General features: G+C 34.3%; 1 protein-coding gene across 5 annotated transcripts in view; it reads left to right on the plus strand.

Moving 5' to 3' along the window:
* Positions 1 to 18,511, plus strand: part of KIF16B (kinesin family member 16B) — a 340,481-nt gene that overhangs the window by 43,278 nt on the left and 278,692 nt on the right. For all 5 annotated transcript variants that reach the window (XM_031951076.1, XM_031951079.1, XM_031951077.1 and 2 more), the window contains exons 2-6: positions 790 to 859; positions 5,131 to 5,244; positions 9,756 to 9,872; positions 14,377 to 14,474; positions 17,293 to 17,402. In XM_031951076.1, the coding sequence (XP_031806936.1) occupies positions 790 to 859; positions 5,131 to 5,244; positions 9,756 to 9,872; positions 14,377 to 14,474; positions 17,293 to 17,402 (509 nt within the window). The remainder of the gene's footprint in view (positions 1 to 789; positions 860 to 5,130; positions 5,245 to 9,755; positions 9,873 to 14,376; positions 14,475 to 17,292; positions 17,403 to 18,511) is intronic.

Raw genomic sequence — 18,511 nt, forward strand, 5'->3', positions numbered from 1 at the left:
TGCAGTGTTTTACACATATCTCATTTGAGTCAGAAAATTATTTTGTAAGGGAGCTGGTATCATTACCCCCATTTTATAAATGAGTAAGATGATTGCCCACGATCCCACAGCTAGTAAGTCTGAGATAGTACATGAACTCTGTTCTTCCTGACTCCAGCTCCATAGAAGCTTTAGTTCAAGGAACCTGAGGTGTTCAGTCTCAAGATGAGAAAACTTTAAAAGTTTCATTTGTGAAAGACTCAGCTGCTTGGCTCAGAGGAGCTCTGAATGGGAAAGACAGATATAGACTAAATATCAAAGAACACTTTCAAAGAATTAAAGGTATTATAGAGTGGAGTGCACTGCCTCAGAGTACCTTGTTCAACTCTAATGGGGAGATTCAAGCACAGGGCTACTTTTTTTCTTGTTGGCTTACTGTGGGGACCAGTCAACTACAGAGTAGTCCATTGGAGGCAACCACTGAGCTCCCTTCCATTTTGGAGATTCTCATTCTTGGAAGATATCCTGAGGATTGACCATTGTGTCCAGAGAGCCTGTAAGACAAATTCCTAAAGTGTAGGATTCTTCTTAGGTTTTTTAGTTTAGCAGTGGGGCTTTAGAATCAGATCTAGATGAACTTTCCTGAAAGTTACAAGTTTACAAGTTTATCCCCATAACCAGAAGAATAGTGTAGTTATGATTTTGTGAAATAACTTGACATGCTAATTTAAAAGTAAATGGAAAAATTGTAGTAAATGTGTATAAATTTGTTTTCTATATTAACATATTGGATTGTGTTTCTGTTTGCAGGGAAAAGGATTTGGAAGCCAAGTTTATTATTCACATGGAAAAAAACAAAACAACAATCACAAACTTAAAGGCAAGTTCTTTGTTTCTCTTTTGAGATCAATAGACTTTGTTTTCTTTATGTGGAAAAATTTTAATATCAGTTTAATACCATTCTCTCATCTTGGCTTTCTGTCTTCATTTCAGCTAATCTCAAGTCACTTTGACATTTAGCTTACTGTGATGGAATAGAAAAGCAGTTTTGTCCTTCCCTTACTTTCTTTATATCTTTCAATTTCTGGTATTGGATAAGAAGCTAGATTAAGGAACAGGCACTCTTACAATCTAGATCATCATCTGAAAATTAGCAGACCAAGCAGGCAGTTATTTTGTTTGTGCTGTGTGGTGATCCTTGACTTGTTTAGAATATCTTATAAACTCTACCTATAAACTCTAAAAAAAGGGCCTTATAAGCAATTTTGTTTCAGAGCATTATTTTAGCTTGTATTTTTGTCAATTGGAGAAGAATGTCACTAAGAAAGAGTTTAGAAATCTGTCATTTAAAAAGAAAACCATTAAATGCTGACTTTCAGCACTCAGCATTTAGGAAATGTTTCAGGAAGAATGGAAAAGCTTTGTTTATAATTTCAACCCTTTTCCATTATGACTTTGTAGATTTGTGTTTATAAGGCCAGCCCTATTGGCAAACTGTGGTCTTTTTCTGCTCTTGATTGATTTCAGAGAAAAAAGTTCAGATTAGTTCACTGCTCAAAGGACTAAACACTTTGCATTTCAAAGTAGTAAAGCCATATCCCTTTACCAAGGGAATGCTTTCATCTTCAAAGCTTTTGAGTCATTTGATACCAGACCAACAAGTTTTGCTGTAACTGTATCTGAACAAGAATTGTCCCTTTGTCCATACCAGTTCTTTGGCCCTAAAATGCCTTTCCTCTGTCTCTTCTCCTCTCTAGTCCCTCCAGACTTTTACATATATGAGGATATATTCATTATCCAAGGCCAGGTCAAGTCTCACATTTCTGTAAAGTCCTTTTTCGCAGACGACAGCTGTCTGTGTTCATATACTCCTGATTGCCCATATCATTTTGTGATGTAACAGATGTCTCCTTGTTACTCCAGTGGAGTGTAATCACAACCCACAGTAGGTGGAGGCCTCCTAGCTCTCATCCAGACATGTTGGCACTGCCACGGATTCACTAGCTTGGCTCAATCACTCCAGCTTGCTCTAAACTTGGCCCTCTCTGTTCTAGAGATGGACCACCAATAAATGTTTGTTTTCAAACTTTTTCAGAGTCCCAGGGAATAAATCTCTGAAAGGGAAATAGTCTCACCCTACTTACCACTCTAATTCCCAATCCCCCCCACTTCATTGTGTGTTCTGTATCCTCCATTAGCCGCATTCAATAATGAAACTTTTCCCTCATTGATACTAATATACTAGTGCAACTATGTGAGTAGTAAAATACAGCACAGTAATAGATGAACCATTATTATAGTCTCCCGCGGCATTATGTCTAGTGGAGAATAGACACATATTGAAAGAATCATTTAGGGGAGCACTTCTGCTTACAGTATTGGCTTTATTGTTATTGGACAACTCACCTTGAGGTTGCACTGCCCAATCAAAAGGGAGCTCTGGGCCTCCATCTTACCAGGGCAGCAAAGACCCCACTCCACTGTTCCTGTGTTTCCTCTTCAGCTCACCAGGTGCAGCTCAAGGGACCATAACTGTTAATGGAATTCTTGACCAATGATATTAACTCTCTTGACCAGTCAGGAGTCACTAAGCTGAAGCCTTTAATGGCATATTGCTTTCTAACTTCCACAGATCCAGCAGATCAACTCTTCAGCCCACTGAAAAATAGTGGTGGGCCTAGAGTCAGTACTATTTGAGTTCAAATTAGCTCTGTGAACCTTAACCTTTGTTTGCCTCAGTTTTTTCAACTGCAAAATGGGAATAATAATAACATATTTTGTGTTGTTGTGAGGATCAATTCTTGGTTTTTTTGGATAGTGTTTATAAAAAGTGTTTATCACAGTGCCTGGCACATAGTAGGTGCTTTATTTAAAAAGTACTTATTTCTTTCTTCTTCCTTTCCAATATGTGATATCCTCCATTTTTCTCCTCAGGTTTCTGTGCATTGTTTTTTTTTTTTTTTTTTTTTAAAATGACCTGGATCCTAAACACTTTATTGACTTAAATGAGGCCCTCCTAATGTCCACTTACTTACTTTTTACTTAAAAAATTAAAAACTCTCCAAATTTTCTCTCTTATTGCTAATTCTTTAAAAATGATGATGGATCTTCAAATTTTTATATAATTTTCCTTTTTTACTTTTACCCTATGTATTTATAAGGAAAGAAAGAAGGAAATATATACTTATTAAATATTATGTGCCAGCATAAATGTTATCTTATTTGGTCCTTGTAACTACTATTATTCCTAATTGTACATATGATGAGAAAACTGAGGCAAACAAAAGTTATATGGCTTACCCAGGGCCACACAGCTTGTTCTTCCTGGAACAAGGCCCAAGCTTTATCCACTGTTGCTTCCTGATATGCAAACTAACTGTTACCTCTTATACATAGTTCTGAAGTATTCTACTTAGTCCCTGATCTCATGGATGTTCTTGAAACTTTTTTATATCTCTAGTATTAAAAAATATGTATGTTTCTTTTTAAACACTGAATTCCTCCCAAACAAGGGAGGCAACATTCTACATTGTCCACAAAGGGATTTGAGTACTGACATTTTTATATTACTGATCTTCATTTACCCCAAACTGTGAAGATCCTGTCTGAAAGCGATTTCTACACATATGTGTTATACTGGCACTTCTCTTTCATATGAGTAGTTCATATACTCCATTTCGATTCATAGGAGTGTAACAGCATAGGTGTTGAGGTGGAAGGGACCTTATGGGCCACCTGGTCCCACCTACTTATTTTATAAATGAAAAGATTGAAGCCCAGGAAACTTAGTTAGGTCATGTAGATGATAAGTGTTGACAGCCGGACTGAACCCAAGTCATCTGACAGTCAGTGGTCAAGATCACATTTTATTATATTCCTGTTTTTTTTTTTTTCCAACTAGCTTGTAAATGTCAGTTGTTTGGAACCAGTCTTATTACACTTATAATATTAGTTAGCATAGTGTCACATTAAAGGTAAATGTCAAGTAGTGAAATAAATGAATATACTTTTGTTAATTGAAAGGAACTGAAACTCACAAGAAGTTTAAAGTCTAAAAAAAAAAATCTCCCAAATAGTTCTGTTTTATTCCTTTTCTCTTATTTTATCCATGTTGAAATCACTTTTTTTTAAGTCACCTCTTTGATCAGCCAAAGATGTTGAGATTCTTAATACTTTTATAGGATTTTTCCATCACAAAAATTATGTAGGAAAATTTAGTAAGAATTTATTAAGTGCCCATTATGATTAAGATAAATGACAAATCGATTGAAGTATACAAAGATTTATGAGATAGTAGTCCCTATCCTTAAGAAATTTATATTTATAGAGATGTCATAACAGTATAAGAGAGGCTATATGAGGTGTCATTAGGTTAAATATAAACCAAATGCTGTAGCTGTGGAGAAGTGGAAGTAATGACTTTTGGTTGAGGAAATTGGGGATATTCATGAAATCCTAGTTCTAGAACTGAATGAGGGTTGTAACTCATCTATTCAGGCTCTTCATTTGATGGTTGAGCTATGGCCCACAGAAAGTAAAGCCCTTGCCCAGTCACTCTGGTGGCCAAGCTGGGATTCGAACTGAGGTCTTTGATTCCAAATTCAGCCATGTATACTTCTTTCTTCTAAGGCTTCTTAAAGGACTTAGAGTCATAACATTTTAGCAATGGAAGGGATCTTAAAGATCATTTAGGTCCTGAAAAATGGGTGATATAATGACAAGTAGAAAAGGAGGATAGTGTATATTCAAAGTATTGTGGGCTATAAGTAAAGATTGACATTTTTATATTACTGATCTTCATTTACCCCAAACTGTGAAGATCCTGTCTGAAAGCGATTTCTACACATATGTGTTATACTGGCACTTCTCTTTCATATGAGAAAGTGGGAGTGGGGAACAGTGGGGAAAATTCAGCTTGTCTAGAGCAGAGTATTTGTGTAGGGTTCATTATAGAAAATGAGTCTGAAGATGTCAGTTCTGGCAAGATTGTGTGTGTGAATGAATTCTAGAGCAGAGTTAAAACTTCTTTAGGAAATGGAAACTATTAGAGGATTTTGACCAGAAAAACAGTACATCTAGAAAGATTGTTCTTGTAATGGAGTGCTTTGCATGTCAAAAAGCAATATTTATTATTATTCTTTTCTTTTCTAGATTCCAGAGGGAGGGACTGGAGATACAGGAAGAGAACGCACCAAAACCTTTACCTATGACTTTTCTTTTTGTTCTGCTGATTCTAAAAGTGCAAATTATGTTTCTCAAGAAATGGTAGGATTTCTAAAATCTAAGTGTGTGTATTTGAATTTTGCACAAGTTACTTTTACATAGCTAATCTTCCTAAAATTTTCTGTTGCTAATTTACATGCATGATTAATGCAAAAGATCTATGGGAAATTCCATGTGTGAGCTCCCTTCATTGTGGCCATAATACATTAAAACTTAAAAAAGTTTTAAGGAGTTACTCAGAGCACAAAGGAATGAAATGATTTTTTCCCCCCAACATAACAGAGCAAAAATAAATCAGAGGTATGGATTGGGTCAGACAGGGTTTTTTGATTTCAAGCTTACTACTCTAGCCACTAATCACACTATTTCTGCTCCTTACATAAATTTAACAATTGCTATTGAGGCAATTAGGTGACATAATGGTTTTGACTATTGGATTTACCAACAAGAAGATCTGAATTGGAATACTTCCTTTTTCTCTTACTAGCTGTGTGAGCAGGAGAAAGTTATTTAATTTTTGTCGGCTTTAATTTCTTCATATGTAAAATGGGACTAACAATAACATCTGTCTCACAGTGTTGTGAAGAACAGATGATATAACATAAAGAACATATCTTAAACCTGGTTATTTTGTTCTTTGATCATATCTCTTTTGTGCATCTTTGTAAATAATCAGATTTTTAAAAGTTAGCTTCATATTAACATTGTGAAAATACCATGGGAAGAGAGATTTATTAGCAGGCAGCTAAGCAGAAGTAAGTTGGTTTCTTAATTGTTTTTTTTCTTGTAAAGAATAGCTCTTATCTTTTAAACTAAATCTAGTATTTCATGAACCTTCCATTTTCCATGAGTGTGAGACAGACAGTGATAAATATGATGTTATACATTTAATCAGTAAACATTTTTTAAGTGCCAACTATGTGTAAGGCATGGTGCCTCCCAGTCCTGGATTCCTTTGCTAATAGCAGTGTAACTTTGGAAAAATTAATTAATTTCTCTATGCTTAGTAATACCTGGGAATAGACTTGGGCTTCTTGGCAGAAATGTTAGGAAAAAAAAATACTCCTTTAAAATTTTTGCTTAATTGCAAAATTTTATTTTATTTTATTTTTTAAAATTATTTATTTCTTTATTTTTTTATATTTTAAGTTTTATTTTATTTAATATTATTCTCCAGTTACATTTTTTTTTTATTATAGTAACTTTTTATTGACAGAATCCATGCCAGGGTAATTTTTTAACATTATCCCTTGCACACACTTCTGTTCCGATTTTTCCTTCCCACCCTTCACCCCCTCCCCTAGATGGCAAGCAGTCCTATATATGTTGAATATGTCCTAGTATATCCTAGATAACAATGTATGTGTGCAGATCCAAACAGTTCTCTTGTTGCACAGAGAGAATTGGATTCAGAAGGTAAAAATAACCCGGGAAGAAAAACAAAAATGCAAACAGTTTACATTCATTTCCCAGTGTTTTTTCTTTGGGTGTAGCTGCTTCTGTCCATCATTGATCAATTGAAACCAAATTAGGTCTCTTTGTCAAAGAAATCCACTTCCATCAGATTACATCTTTATACAGTATCATTGTTGACGTATATAATGATCTCTTGGTTCTGCTCATTTCACTTAGCATCAGTTCATGTAATTCTCTTCAAGCCTCTCTGTATTCATCCTGCTGGTCATTTCTTACAGAACAATAATATTCCATAACATTCATATACCACAATTTACCCAACCATTTTCCAATTGATGGGCATCCACTCAGTTTCCAGCTTCTAGCCACTACAAACAGGGCTGCCACAAACATTTTGGCACATACAGGTCCCTTTCCCTTCTTTAGTATCTCTTTGGGGTATAAGCCCAGTAGAAACACTGCTGGATCAAAGGGTATGCACAGTTTGATAACTTTTTGGGCATAATTCCAGATTGCTCTCTAGAATGGTTGGATTCGTTCACAAGTCCACCAACAATGTATCAGTGTCCCAGTTTTCCCACATCCCCTCCAACAATCATCATTATTTTTTCCTGTTATCTTAGCCAATCTGACAGGTGTGTAGTGGTATCTCAGAGTTGTCTTAATTTGCATTTCTCTGATTAATAATGATTTGGAACACTCTTTCATATGAGTGGTAATAATTTCAATTTCATCAATTGAAAACTGTCTGTTTATATCCTTTGACCATTTATCAATTAGAGAATGGCTTGGTTTCTTAATTTATAATTTTAATTTATAAGTCAGTTCTCTATATATTTTGGAAATGAGGCCTTTATCAGAACCTTTAACTGTGAAGATGTTTTCCCAGTTTGTTGCTTCCCTTCTAATCTTGTTTGCATTAGTTTTGTTTGTACAGAAGCTTTTTAATTTGATGTAATCAAAATTTTCTATTTTGTGATCAATAATGGTCTCTAGTTCGTCTTTAGTCACAAATTTCTTCCTCCTCCACAAGTCTGAGAGATAAACTATCCTATGTTCCTCCAATTTATTTATAATCTCGTTCTTTATGTCTAAATCATGGACCCATTTTGATCTTATCTTGGTATACGGTGTTAAGTGTGGGTCCATGCCTAATTTCTGCCATACTAATTTCCAGTTATCCCAGCAGTTTTTGTCAAATAATGAATTCTTATCCCAAAAGTGAGGATCTTTGGGTTTGTCAAACACTAGATTGCTATAGTTGACTATTCTGTCTTGTGAACCTAACCTGTTCCACTGATCAACTAATCTATTTCTTAGCCAATACCAAATGGTTTTGGTGACTGCTGCTTTATAATATAGTTTTAGATCAGGTACAGCTAGGCCACCTTCATTTGATTTTTTTTTCATTAATTCTTTTGAGATTCTTGACCTTTTATTATTCCATATGAATTTTGTTGTTATTTTTTCTAGATCATTAAAATATTTTCTTGGAAGTCTGATTGGTATAGCACTAAATAAATAGATTAGTTTAGGGAGTATTGTCATCTTTATTATATTCGCTCAACCTATCCAGGAGCACTTAATATTTTTCCAATTGTTTAAGTCTGACTTTATTTGTGTGGAAAGTTTTTTGTAATTTTGCTCATATAATTCCTGACTTTCCTTTGGTAGATAGATTCCCAAATATTTTATGCTGTCGACAGTTATTCTGAATGGAATTTCTCTTTGTATCTCTTGCTGTTGGATTTTGTTGGTGATGTATAAAAATGCTGAGGATTTATGGGGATTTATTTTATAACCTGCAACTTTGCTAAAGTTATGGATTATTTCTAATAGCTTTTTAGTAGAATCTCTGGGGTTCTCTAAGTATACCATCATATCATCTGCAAAGAGTGATAGTTTGGTTTCCTCACTGCCTATTCTGATTCCTTTAATCTCTTTCTCGACTCTTATTGCCAAGGCTAGTGTTTCTAATACAATATTGAATAATAATGGTGATAGTGGGCAACCTTGCTTCACTCCAGATCTTACTGGGAAAGGTTCCAGTTTTTCCCCATTGCATATGATGCTTACTGATGGTTTTAAATATATGCTCCTGATTATTTTAAGGAAAAGTCCATTTATTCCTATACTCTCAATTGTTTTTATTAGGAATGGATGTTGGATTTTATCAAATGCTTTTTCTGCATCTATTGAGATGATCATATGGTTTTTGTTAGTTTGCTTATTGATATAGTCAATTATGCTAATAGTTTTCCTAATATTGAACCAGCCCTGCATTCCTGGTATAAATCCTACTTGGTCATAGTGTATTATCCTGGGAATGATTTTCTTTTTGCTAATATTTTATTTAAGATTTTAGCATCGATATTCATTAGAGAGATTGGTCTATAGTTTTCTTACTCTGTTTTCAGCCTACTTGGTGTAGGTATCAGTACCATGTCTGTGTCGTAAAAGGAGTTTGGTAGGACTCCTTCAGTCCCTATTTTTTTAAATAGTTTATATAGCATTGGGGTTAATTGTTCTTTAAATGTTTGGTAGAATTCACATGTAAATCCATTTGGTCCTTGGGATTTTTTGTTAGGGAGTTAGTTAATAGCTTGTTCTATTTCTTTTTCTAAGATGGGACTGTTTAGGATATTTACTTCTTCCTCTGTTAATCTGGGCAAGCTATATTTTTGAAGGTATTCTTCCATTTCATTTAAGTTGTCAATTTTTATTGCCATAAAGTTGGGCAAAGTAATTCCTAATTATTGCTCTAATTTCCTCTTATGCATAACCAATCAATGAACTTGATAATTTTGAGAGATAATTGATTTATTTTTATGGATAGGCAACTAGACCATTAAATGATAGGGTTGGACTACAATTCTTGGATGCCATATCTTTAGATTTTCAATATTTAGTTTGAAAAAGTTGTAATAGAATAAAATAAAAAAAAAAACTTATATCAATTTGAAATGGCAAATTGTTATATTTTAAAATCTTATTTAAATTTCAGGAATTCTATTTTAACCCGCGTTAGTATTAAAAACTTGTTTTAGATCAAAGTCAAGGATAGTTATTCAAAAGTATTATAAGATATGTTTTTGTGATCTGAAATGATTGTGTTTTTCCTTTTCTTTTTCTTTTAGGTTTTCACAAATCTTGGCACTGATGTCTTACAATCTGCATTTGAAGGTTATAATGCTTGTGTCTTTGCCTATGGGCAAACTGGATCAGGGAAGTCTTACACTATGATGGGAAATTCTGTACGTTATTTACATTGTGTGGAAAGAAAATTTATTTATAATTACTTCTCTCTTAGGACTGATTCTCTTTTCTGTTCTATCTCCTTAATGTGCACTAATTTGGTTTTTATGTTCTGATCATTCTGGAGCAATAGGATAAGGCAAAGTTGAACTAAATTTCTTGGGAGAGATGTTAAATTAGAAATAGATTTAAGTGCACAAATATGAATAATAGATGTAAGTCTTAACCTATTTTCTTTTTTTTAAAGTTTCTGTAATCTTATCAAAAAAGTACTTTGGATTTAAAAGAAAATTATGCTGTTCTTTTGCTGACAATTTTAAATAAAATCTATATAACTCTGTCTTTTTAAAAACATTTTTACATTTTTCCAATTGGGAAAAACTCAATAAAAAAACAGTATTCTTGGAAGAAAGGCATTATATAAATTCAGTAAATCTATTTGCTAAAAAGTCTGGGGAGGTTGGACTACAGAGATAGTAATAATTAATTGACTCAACAAAACCCCATAGACATAAAAAATAAATCAAACATTATATCAGTTTATCACATACATTATGGTTAAAAGTATATTTTTAGTTAGTAAACAATGCTTTTTTATTACCTTATATGGTGTAGATTTACAAGTTGTACCTTTTACTTGTTAAAGCTTATATATGGAAATGATTGGCTGTTATTTCAAATGTTTGGGAGAAAAGCTATGTAGAATGTAAAATGTGAAAACTAAGAAGGAATTAAAGAGCTCTAAATGTTAATGCTGCTTATTCTCAGGAATCTAAAATAGGGATATTGTTAAGTGTTTAAAATGTAAGTACTGAACTTGAAGAATTTTCTTTTGATCTTTACTACTCTATTCTCATTGAGCCATTAAAGAAGTACTAGCCCTTACACCTGGGGCTTTGAGGCCTCCCATCCTGATCTCCATACAATGAGGGCATTGAGCAAGGTGATTTCTAAGGTCCCTTCCAGCTCCACCATTCATTTTAAGAGTGTGTGGTTAAGAGGAGAAAGAGCTAGTGGAGTTGTCTGAATTGGGGAAATGAGTTGTTTTGTGAGCTGCCTGACATAGCTACTCAGAGAGCATCAAAATGAAGATTTCTAGCTTTAATATTCAAAACTCTATAAAAGTGATACTTGAATATAGATCCCCACATAGCTAACTTAGGCATTTACTAAAGTAAACTATGAATAGCAAGATTTTATTTGGATTAGAATAGATTTTACATAGTTTGGGTTTTTATCCTTTTTTGGTGAAAGAAAAAAAATTATGAAAGGGCCTCAGTAGAAGGTACAGTAAAGTGAGGCTTGGACTCTGCCTCCTTTAGGGGTTTTCCATCTTCTTCTTGCCCCCTGAGCGATCCTGGTCCACAATGCTGTGACATAGGACCTTTTTATTTTACTAAATAATCTTATTCATTTTCACATTTTCACTTACCAGCTCTGCAAATTACTCCCAAGTCTTTATATCCACATCTGTTTTCTCCTCTAAGTTCCAGTTCCACATTTCCCACTGTCTATTGGATATTTTAAGCCACATGTTCCCATCAGAAGTTCAAATTTAATTTGTCCAAAACTTCGTTCAAGTCCTCTTACCTGCCCTGTTCTTTACTTGTTCCTCCCCCACTTCTTTGCTGCCCCTCCCCCATTTGACCTCTGCCTGCCTTCTCTAAATCAGTTGCAGTATTGCTATCTAAGTAGTCATGTAGACTAACCTCAGAATTGGCTTTAGATCTTCCTTATCCATCTGTCAATTGGCTTCCAAGTCCCATTGATTCACGCTCCATTCTGATTCTCCTATCTACTGCTATCATCTTTGCCAGAACCTCAATAGCCTCTTATCCTGTACACTTATACTGTTTCTTCCTATTTCTTGTAGCACTGCGTAGACATAAAAGTTTTTGGTTGATCCCAATCAATCTTGAATTATAATTCATAGTTTTCTCAAAACTGCTCTCTGGTCATCACAAACACTACTTTTCAAAAACCCAAAAGGATGACTCTACATCTGGAAGTAATCAGACATCAATCTAGAAATCAGATTGATTATAATACTGTAAAGTCTAAAGTAGAGAATCTCTATACAGTCTATTAAAATAAGACTTGAAGCTGATTTGTGACTCAGATCATGAGCCTCTTTTTGCAAAATTGAAGAAGGTAGGGAAAATCACCAGGCTGTATAAATATGACCTGAACAATATCAATTATGAGTATGAAATGGAGGGGATGAATAGATTTAAGTTATTAGGTTTGGTAGAGTCCCTGAAAAACTCTGGACAGAAGTTTGCAATATTGTACAGGAGACTGCAACAAAAAACATTCCTCAAAGTAAAAAGAAGAAACCAAAATGGTTGCTTGGTGAGGCTTTACAGAAGGAAAGTGAAAGGTAAATGAGAGAAAAAAAGATAAGACCAACTGGGTGTAGAATTCCAGAGAACAGCAAGACAAGATAAGAAGGTCTCCTTAAATGAGTAATGCTAAGGAGTGAAAGAAAATAATTGAATACAAAAGATGAGATCTCTTCAATAAAAATAGAGATATCAAGGGAATGTTTTGTGCAAAAATGGGCATGATAAAAGAAAAAATGGTAGGGACATAACACAGGCAGAAGAGGGGACAAAAATTTGCTATCCAACTATACAAGAAGGGGTGTGATTACTGATCTACAGATAGACATCTTGGAGACTGAAGTCAAGTTGACCTTAAGAAGCATTGCTAACAGAAAGGGTCTTTGGGATGATAAAATTCCAGCAGTTATAAGATGATGCTATTAAAATGCACTCGGTATGCCAGCAAATTTGAAATAGACTGGAAAAGATCAATTTACATCCCACTTCTAAAGAAGGGCAATGCTAAGGAATGTTGGTTATCAAACAATTGCACTCATTCCACATGGCAGCAAGGTTATGTTTAAGATTCTGCAAACAAGCCTTCATCTATAGGTGAACTGAGAATTTCCAGAAGAATTGGGTAGTTTTTGAAGAGGCAGAGGAACTCAAGACCAAATCCTCAACATTTCCTGGGTTATCAAGAAAGCAAAAACATCCACTTCTGCTTATTTGACAACACTAAATTCTTTGTGTAGATCACAACAAAGTGTGAAAAGTCCTCAATGAGACAGGAACACCAGTTTTGTCTCCTGAGGAACCTGTATGCAAATCAAGAAGAAATGGAACTGAACAGGGAACAACTGATTGGTTTAAAATTAGGAAAGGAGTATGACAAGGATGTGTGTTGTCACTTTATTTACTTAACTCATATTCAGAATATATCATGCAAAATACCAGACTGAATGAATCAAAAGCTGGAATTAAGATTGTTAGGAGAAATGTCAACAATTTCAGATATGCAAATGATCCCACTGTGATGGCTGTAAGTGAAGAGGCATTAATCTCTTGATGATGGTAAAAAAGGAAAGTCTGAAAGCTGGTTGAACAACAACAGTGAAGACCCCTCCAAGAGCGTGGCAACTGTTCCCATCCCTTCCTCGCAAGTAGAGAGAGAAAAAATGGAAGCAGTGTCTGATTTTCTTTTATTGGGCTCAAAGATCATTACAGATTGCCACTGTAGCCATAAAATTAAAAGATGCTTGTTTCTTGGAAGGAAAACTGGCAAATCTGGACAGCATACTGAAAAAGAAACATAACCTTACTGACAAAGGTCTGTGTGGTCAAAGCTATGCTTTTCCCAGTAGCAATGTGTGGCTGTGAAATTTGGATTTTAAAGAAAACTGAAGACAATAGAATCAAAGCTTTTGAATTGTGGTGGTAGGGAATACTTTTGAGAATCCTTAAACTGTGGGGAGATCAAATCAGTCAATACCTCAATTGATTCAAGCTATACAATGCAAAGTCTAATACTGCAGCTGAAGCTTCAATACTTTGGCCACATAATGAGAAGACAAGACTCATTGGAAAAGAATGATGTTGGAAAAGATTGAAAGCAAAAGGAAAAATAGAGTGAGACTGATCAGTGGTGTCATGGAAACAATGTACATGAATTTGGACAGACTTAAAAAGAAACTGGAAGATGTTAGGGCTTGGCATGTATGGTCCATTGGGTCATGAAAAATTAGATATGACTGAACAACAATCTTACATTATACTTATTTTTGTATACTTATCTTATTTTCTATATTGGTTTGTAAACTCCCTGAGAATGTTTTTCATTATTATACGTAGTTGGGCCTGTTCTTTGTACATATTTGGTGTTTAATATTGTAATTGAATTAGATATTCATAGTTTAACATTGAATCCATTAATGAAAGATAGAATTTGAGCCAGAAGGGACCTATGAGATTATCTAGTAAAACTCATTTTATAAATGAGGAAACCGAAGCCCATAAAGACCAAATATATTTCCCAGAGTAAATTAACTGTTAAAGCTAGAACTATAATCCCTGAGACTATAACTAACTGGGGATCCTCCAGTATTCTTTCTTCCTGCATATTCAGTTAGAGGTTGTTTGTGTTGCAAGTTATTTTATCAGTTCTTGATTCTTATTACAGGGTGATTCTGGCTTAATACCTCGAATTTGTGAAGGTTTGTTCACTCGTATAAATGAAATGACAAAATGGGATGAAGCATCTTTTCGAACTGAAGTCAGGTGGGTTTTGTTTAAATTAAATTAGTCTCTTTCTTAGTAGGCCCACTTTCATCTATCCCTTATAACTGTACCTTCATTTGGGAAGGGCTTATAATTACATGGACTCTCCTTTTTCTTCTTTTGTTGCCATTTGACTATTGTCTCCTCCCCTTCTTATGACACTGAAGGGCCAGTAGGCGGGGAAGAAGGTGGCAGAAAGTAGTTGTGAGCATTTTTTCTCAGATAGCCCCTTTCTCCTCTCAGTCCTCTACCACTGATTTCCTTGGCATTTGTTTAGCCTAGTCCACCCTATCTCTTCACTCTCTACTTTAGAGGGATTATACTATTTTTCACCCTGAAGAACTCACAAAATAGTCTTAATTTATCTGAAATTTAGATGCATTAACATGTAAATGCCTAGTAGTAACATGAATAAGTGATTTCATCTTTTCCTTATGGTCTAAGTAAAAACAAAAAGAGAGAGGAAGAAATGGAGCTTTTTACTTTGTTTCTGTTTATTTCTTGTGTCTGTCTCCACAAACCCTTAGAAAAGAATCACAGAGCCATATATGCAAGGCTAGATTTTGTTCCCCAGTATATCTGGGAAATAGAGAAACTTTTTCTTTTGGATAAATTTTTATTGATGACCTTTGTAAATTATATACATTCCCCAAGAGAAATCCTCAATCTTTCTCCAAGAAGGTTATTCCTTATACTAAATAATAACAAAAAGGAAAGAAAAGCAGCCCTAGTAAAACTAACCAACGCTTCAAAAAGTCTGTCATTGTTTGTGGTATTCTACAGCCATTGCTCCCTATTTTAGTACAGAAGATAGGAAGGCATCTTCTCAAATCTTGTGTTTTGGTCATTATAATTTTTACAGCATTCAGTTTTGTCAATAAGCTATTTATTACTTAAGTCAGTGCCTGTACTTTTTTGCTAAGCTTTGGGGATGCAAAGAAAGGCAAAAAAAAAAAAAAAAAAAAAAAAATGCCTGCTCTCAAGGACCTCATAGTTTGATGTCTCATAGGTGAGACAGCATGAAAGCAACTTTATTCTGAGAAGATCTATATAAGATAAATTGGAGGTAATCTTGGAGGGAGGCCATTAAGATTAAGGAGGACAGGGAAAGATCTTTTATAAAAGTGGAATTTTAGGAATTAGTAATGAGGAGAGAGAGTATTCTAGGCATAGGGAATAGTCAAAACATTCCAAAGTTAGAGGATGGAAATGTATTAAGAAACAGCAAGGAGGCCAGTGTCATTGGAAAGGTAGGCAGACTCCAGGTTCTGAAGGGCTTTAGAAACAAAAGAAAGGGTTTTATATTTGATCCTGGCAATAAAGAATTGCTAGAGTTTAATTGAATGGGGGCATGGTGTGATATGGTCAGACTTGAATTTTAGAAAGATAAGAATGTTATTCTTTCCATTCATATTGCTGCATTTTTGTGTATTTTGCTTTCCTGTTTCTATTTACTTTGCATCAGGTCATATACATCTTCTGCTTATTTGGTAATCACAATTCAGTTATGTTCATATACTACGGTTTATTTAGCCATTTCCAAATAGATGAGCATCTGCTCTGTTTCTGTCTTTGCTACTATAAAGTATTGCTTTAAATAATGTAAATATTAAAAAAAAATTTTTTTTCCCCCACTCATTCCTTGCAGTATTTGCTATCTTTCGATCAAGGCTACAACCAACCATTTTAGCTGTTTTCTAGGCATTATTACAAATTACTTTTCAAAATGGTTGTATCAGTTTTTAGATGTAATAGTAGCAAATTAGTGTGCTTGTCTTACAGCTCCTATAACATCAGTTGCCCATCTTTCACTTTCTTTGCTAATTTGCTGAGTATGAGTTGAAAACTCAGCTTTGTTTTGATTTTAATTTTGCTTGTAGTAATTTGAACAATTCTTTAATATGGGTAATAGTTTGCAGTTCTGTCATCAGCTATTCATTTTCTTTGACCACTTATCGAGGTATGGGAGAAGAAATTCTGAAATAGATGGCAACAATGAAAAAGGGAGGAAAAAGCCAATTTCAGAAGAAAAAGAGAATGAAAAGAAATCTGCTCTTGGCTAAGATGTTTCTCTGGGATTAGCACTAGTGGGAATCTTTGGGTTTTGATAGCTCTTTACCCTGAGAATCTATGGACCCCCTGTTGTTCCTTATGCTCTGTTCCCTTACTACCTTTTCTTTCAAATATGTCCCTCCCCCAATCAATTGCCTAACTTAGAGCTTGGTTTGTGACACTAAGGAAAGGGGATGTTTATGAAACTCATAGATAGTGGTTAGATTCTTTATTATTTCTCTTTGGGTCAATTGTAGACTTTGTGAGGTTTGCCAGAGAATCTGACTCCTATGTGATAATATTATTTTTAGAGAATATGCCACTGACTTAAAATTTTGGAGTCCAGTTTGAATGTGGATTGAGTGGGGCCTGGCTTGGTTTTGTGCAATATTGTCACTGTAGCTCTTAGATCTTAGGAATCCTGGTGCTTCCACTCACAATCTACTGTTCTTCTAATTAAGGGAAACAAAACTTTTTGTCTTTTTAATGAGTTGTCTAGACAGCATCTATACTATCTAAATATAAACTAATTAAATGACTATATTTGGCATAGGGAAATTTCTCTAGACAGGTGAGTCCTTGGCTTCTAAGTGTAAACTTGTTACACTGCCACTGGCTTTGATTCTCATGGAAATGTATGTAAGCTTTCTATTTTTGGTAAGATTACAAATTCATTTTATACTCACATTATGTTTCCCGATTAGAGTTGAAATTTGTATGCATTAAAAATATTGAAATGTAAATTAATTTAAATCCAATTTTTTAGCTACCTTGAAATTTATAATGAGCGTGTGAGAGATCTACTTAGGCGGAAGTCATCAAAAACCTATAATTTGAGAGTTCGTGAGCATCCCAAAGAAGGACCGTATGTTGAGGGTAAGAGCATATATTTCATGGATCATTTTGGGAATTAACAAAGTTTTAGAAAAAAATGTTATAAAAGAAAAATGATATAACGTAAATGGATTTTTGATTGTTTCTATTCTCACTTGAAATGTATGAGTTCTTATGCCCTTTATTTAAAATAAAAATATCCAACTTGACTATGAATCCCAATGATGCAGAAGAGTACTCTGGTTTTGGGGTCAGAGGACCTGGTTCAGACCTTGGCTCTGATAATCTGATCTTACTAGATGTGTGACCAGAGACAAATCATAAAGCTTTCCTGGCTCTTGTTTCCTTTCCATTTCTTCTCATATGCTTTCCATTTCAATCCTATTGGCTTACTTGTTTCCTATCCTCAATGTTCCATCCTACTATCCTCTGTGCCTGAAATGGTTTTTCCCCTTTCATTTTTTGGAATCCCCAGTTTCCTTCAAGGCTCAATTCCACATCCCATACTATACCTTTTATGATCTTTACTTATCAGTAGTTTCTGGCTTCCCTCTCCCAATTCTATTCTATTTATTTGTTTGTACAAATTTGTCTATTTCCCTCCAGTATAATTTCTACTTTGGGGGGCAGGGGTAGTTTTATTTTTGTCTTTGTATTCTTAGTCCTTGCACATAGGAGGTGCTTGATATATGCATATTGAATTGAATCTTGTGATATGATTATGTGGAATATTTAAGTGGCCAAACTACTTTTTAAAGCCCTTGTTTTATGTATTAAGTAAAACTCCCCTGGTTTGAAGAGCCATCTGAAAATTACTTACCCTGTATGAAAATACTTGTAAATTAATCCCTGCTTTGTGTTTAATAGTGAAAGCTCTTATCATTATTCTTAAAGTACAGTTGTTTGCTGTTTCTCTCTATATATTTATTTTCCCAATGATATATATTGATAATAAAGAGGTTCTTAGAATTTTTAACATGGAAAGACATTTGTAATATTGATTGTGAGTGTTTTTAAAAAAGATATTTATGTTGTCCATTAAAAAAAATTTAAGTGAAGAGATTAAACATGTAAGCAGAATCTCTATTGTTCTATTTTATAATTTTTCAAAATTGAATTTTAATAAGCAAGTATGCTCATAATAGTTTATA

Source organism: Sarcophilus harrisii, chromosome 2 (assembly GCF_902635505.1).
Source record: "Sarcophilus harrisii chromosome 2, mSarHar1.11, whole genome shotgun sequence".
NCBI classification, from domain to species: Eukaryota; Metazoa; Chordata; class Mammalia; order Dasyuromorphia; family Dasyuridae; genus Sarcophilus; species Sarcophilus harrisii.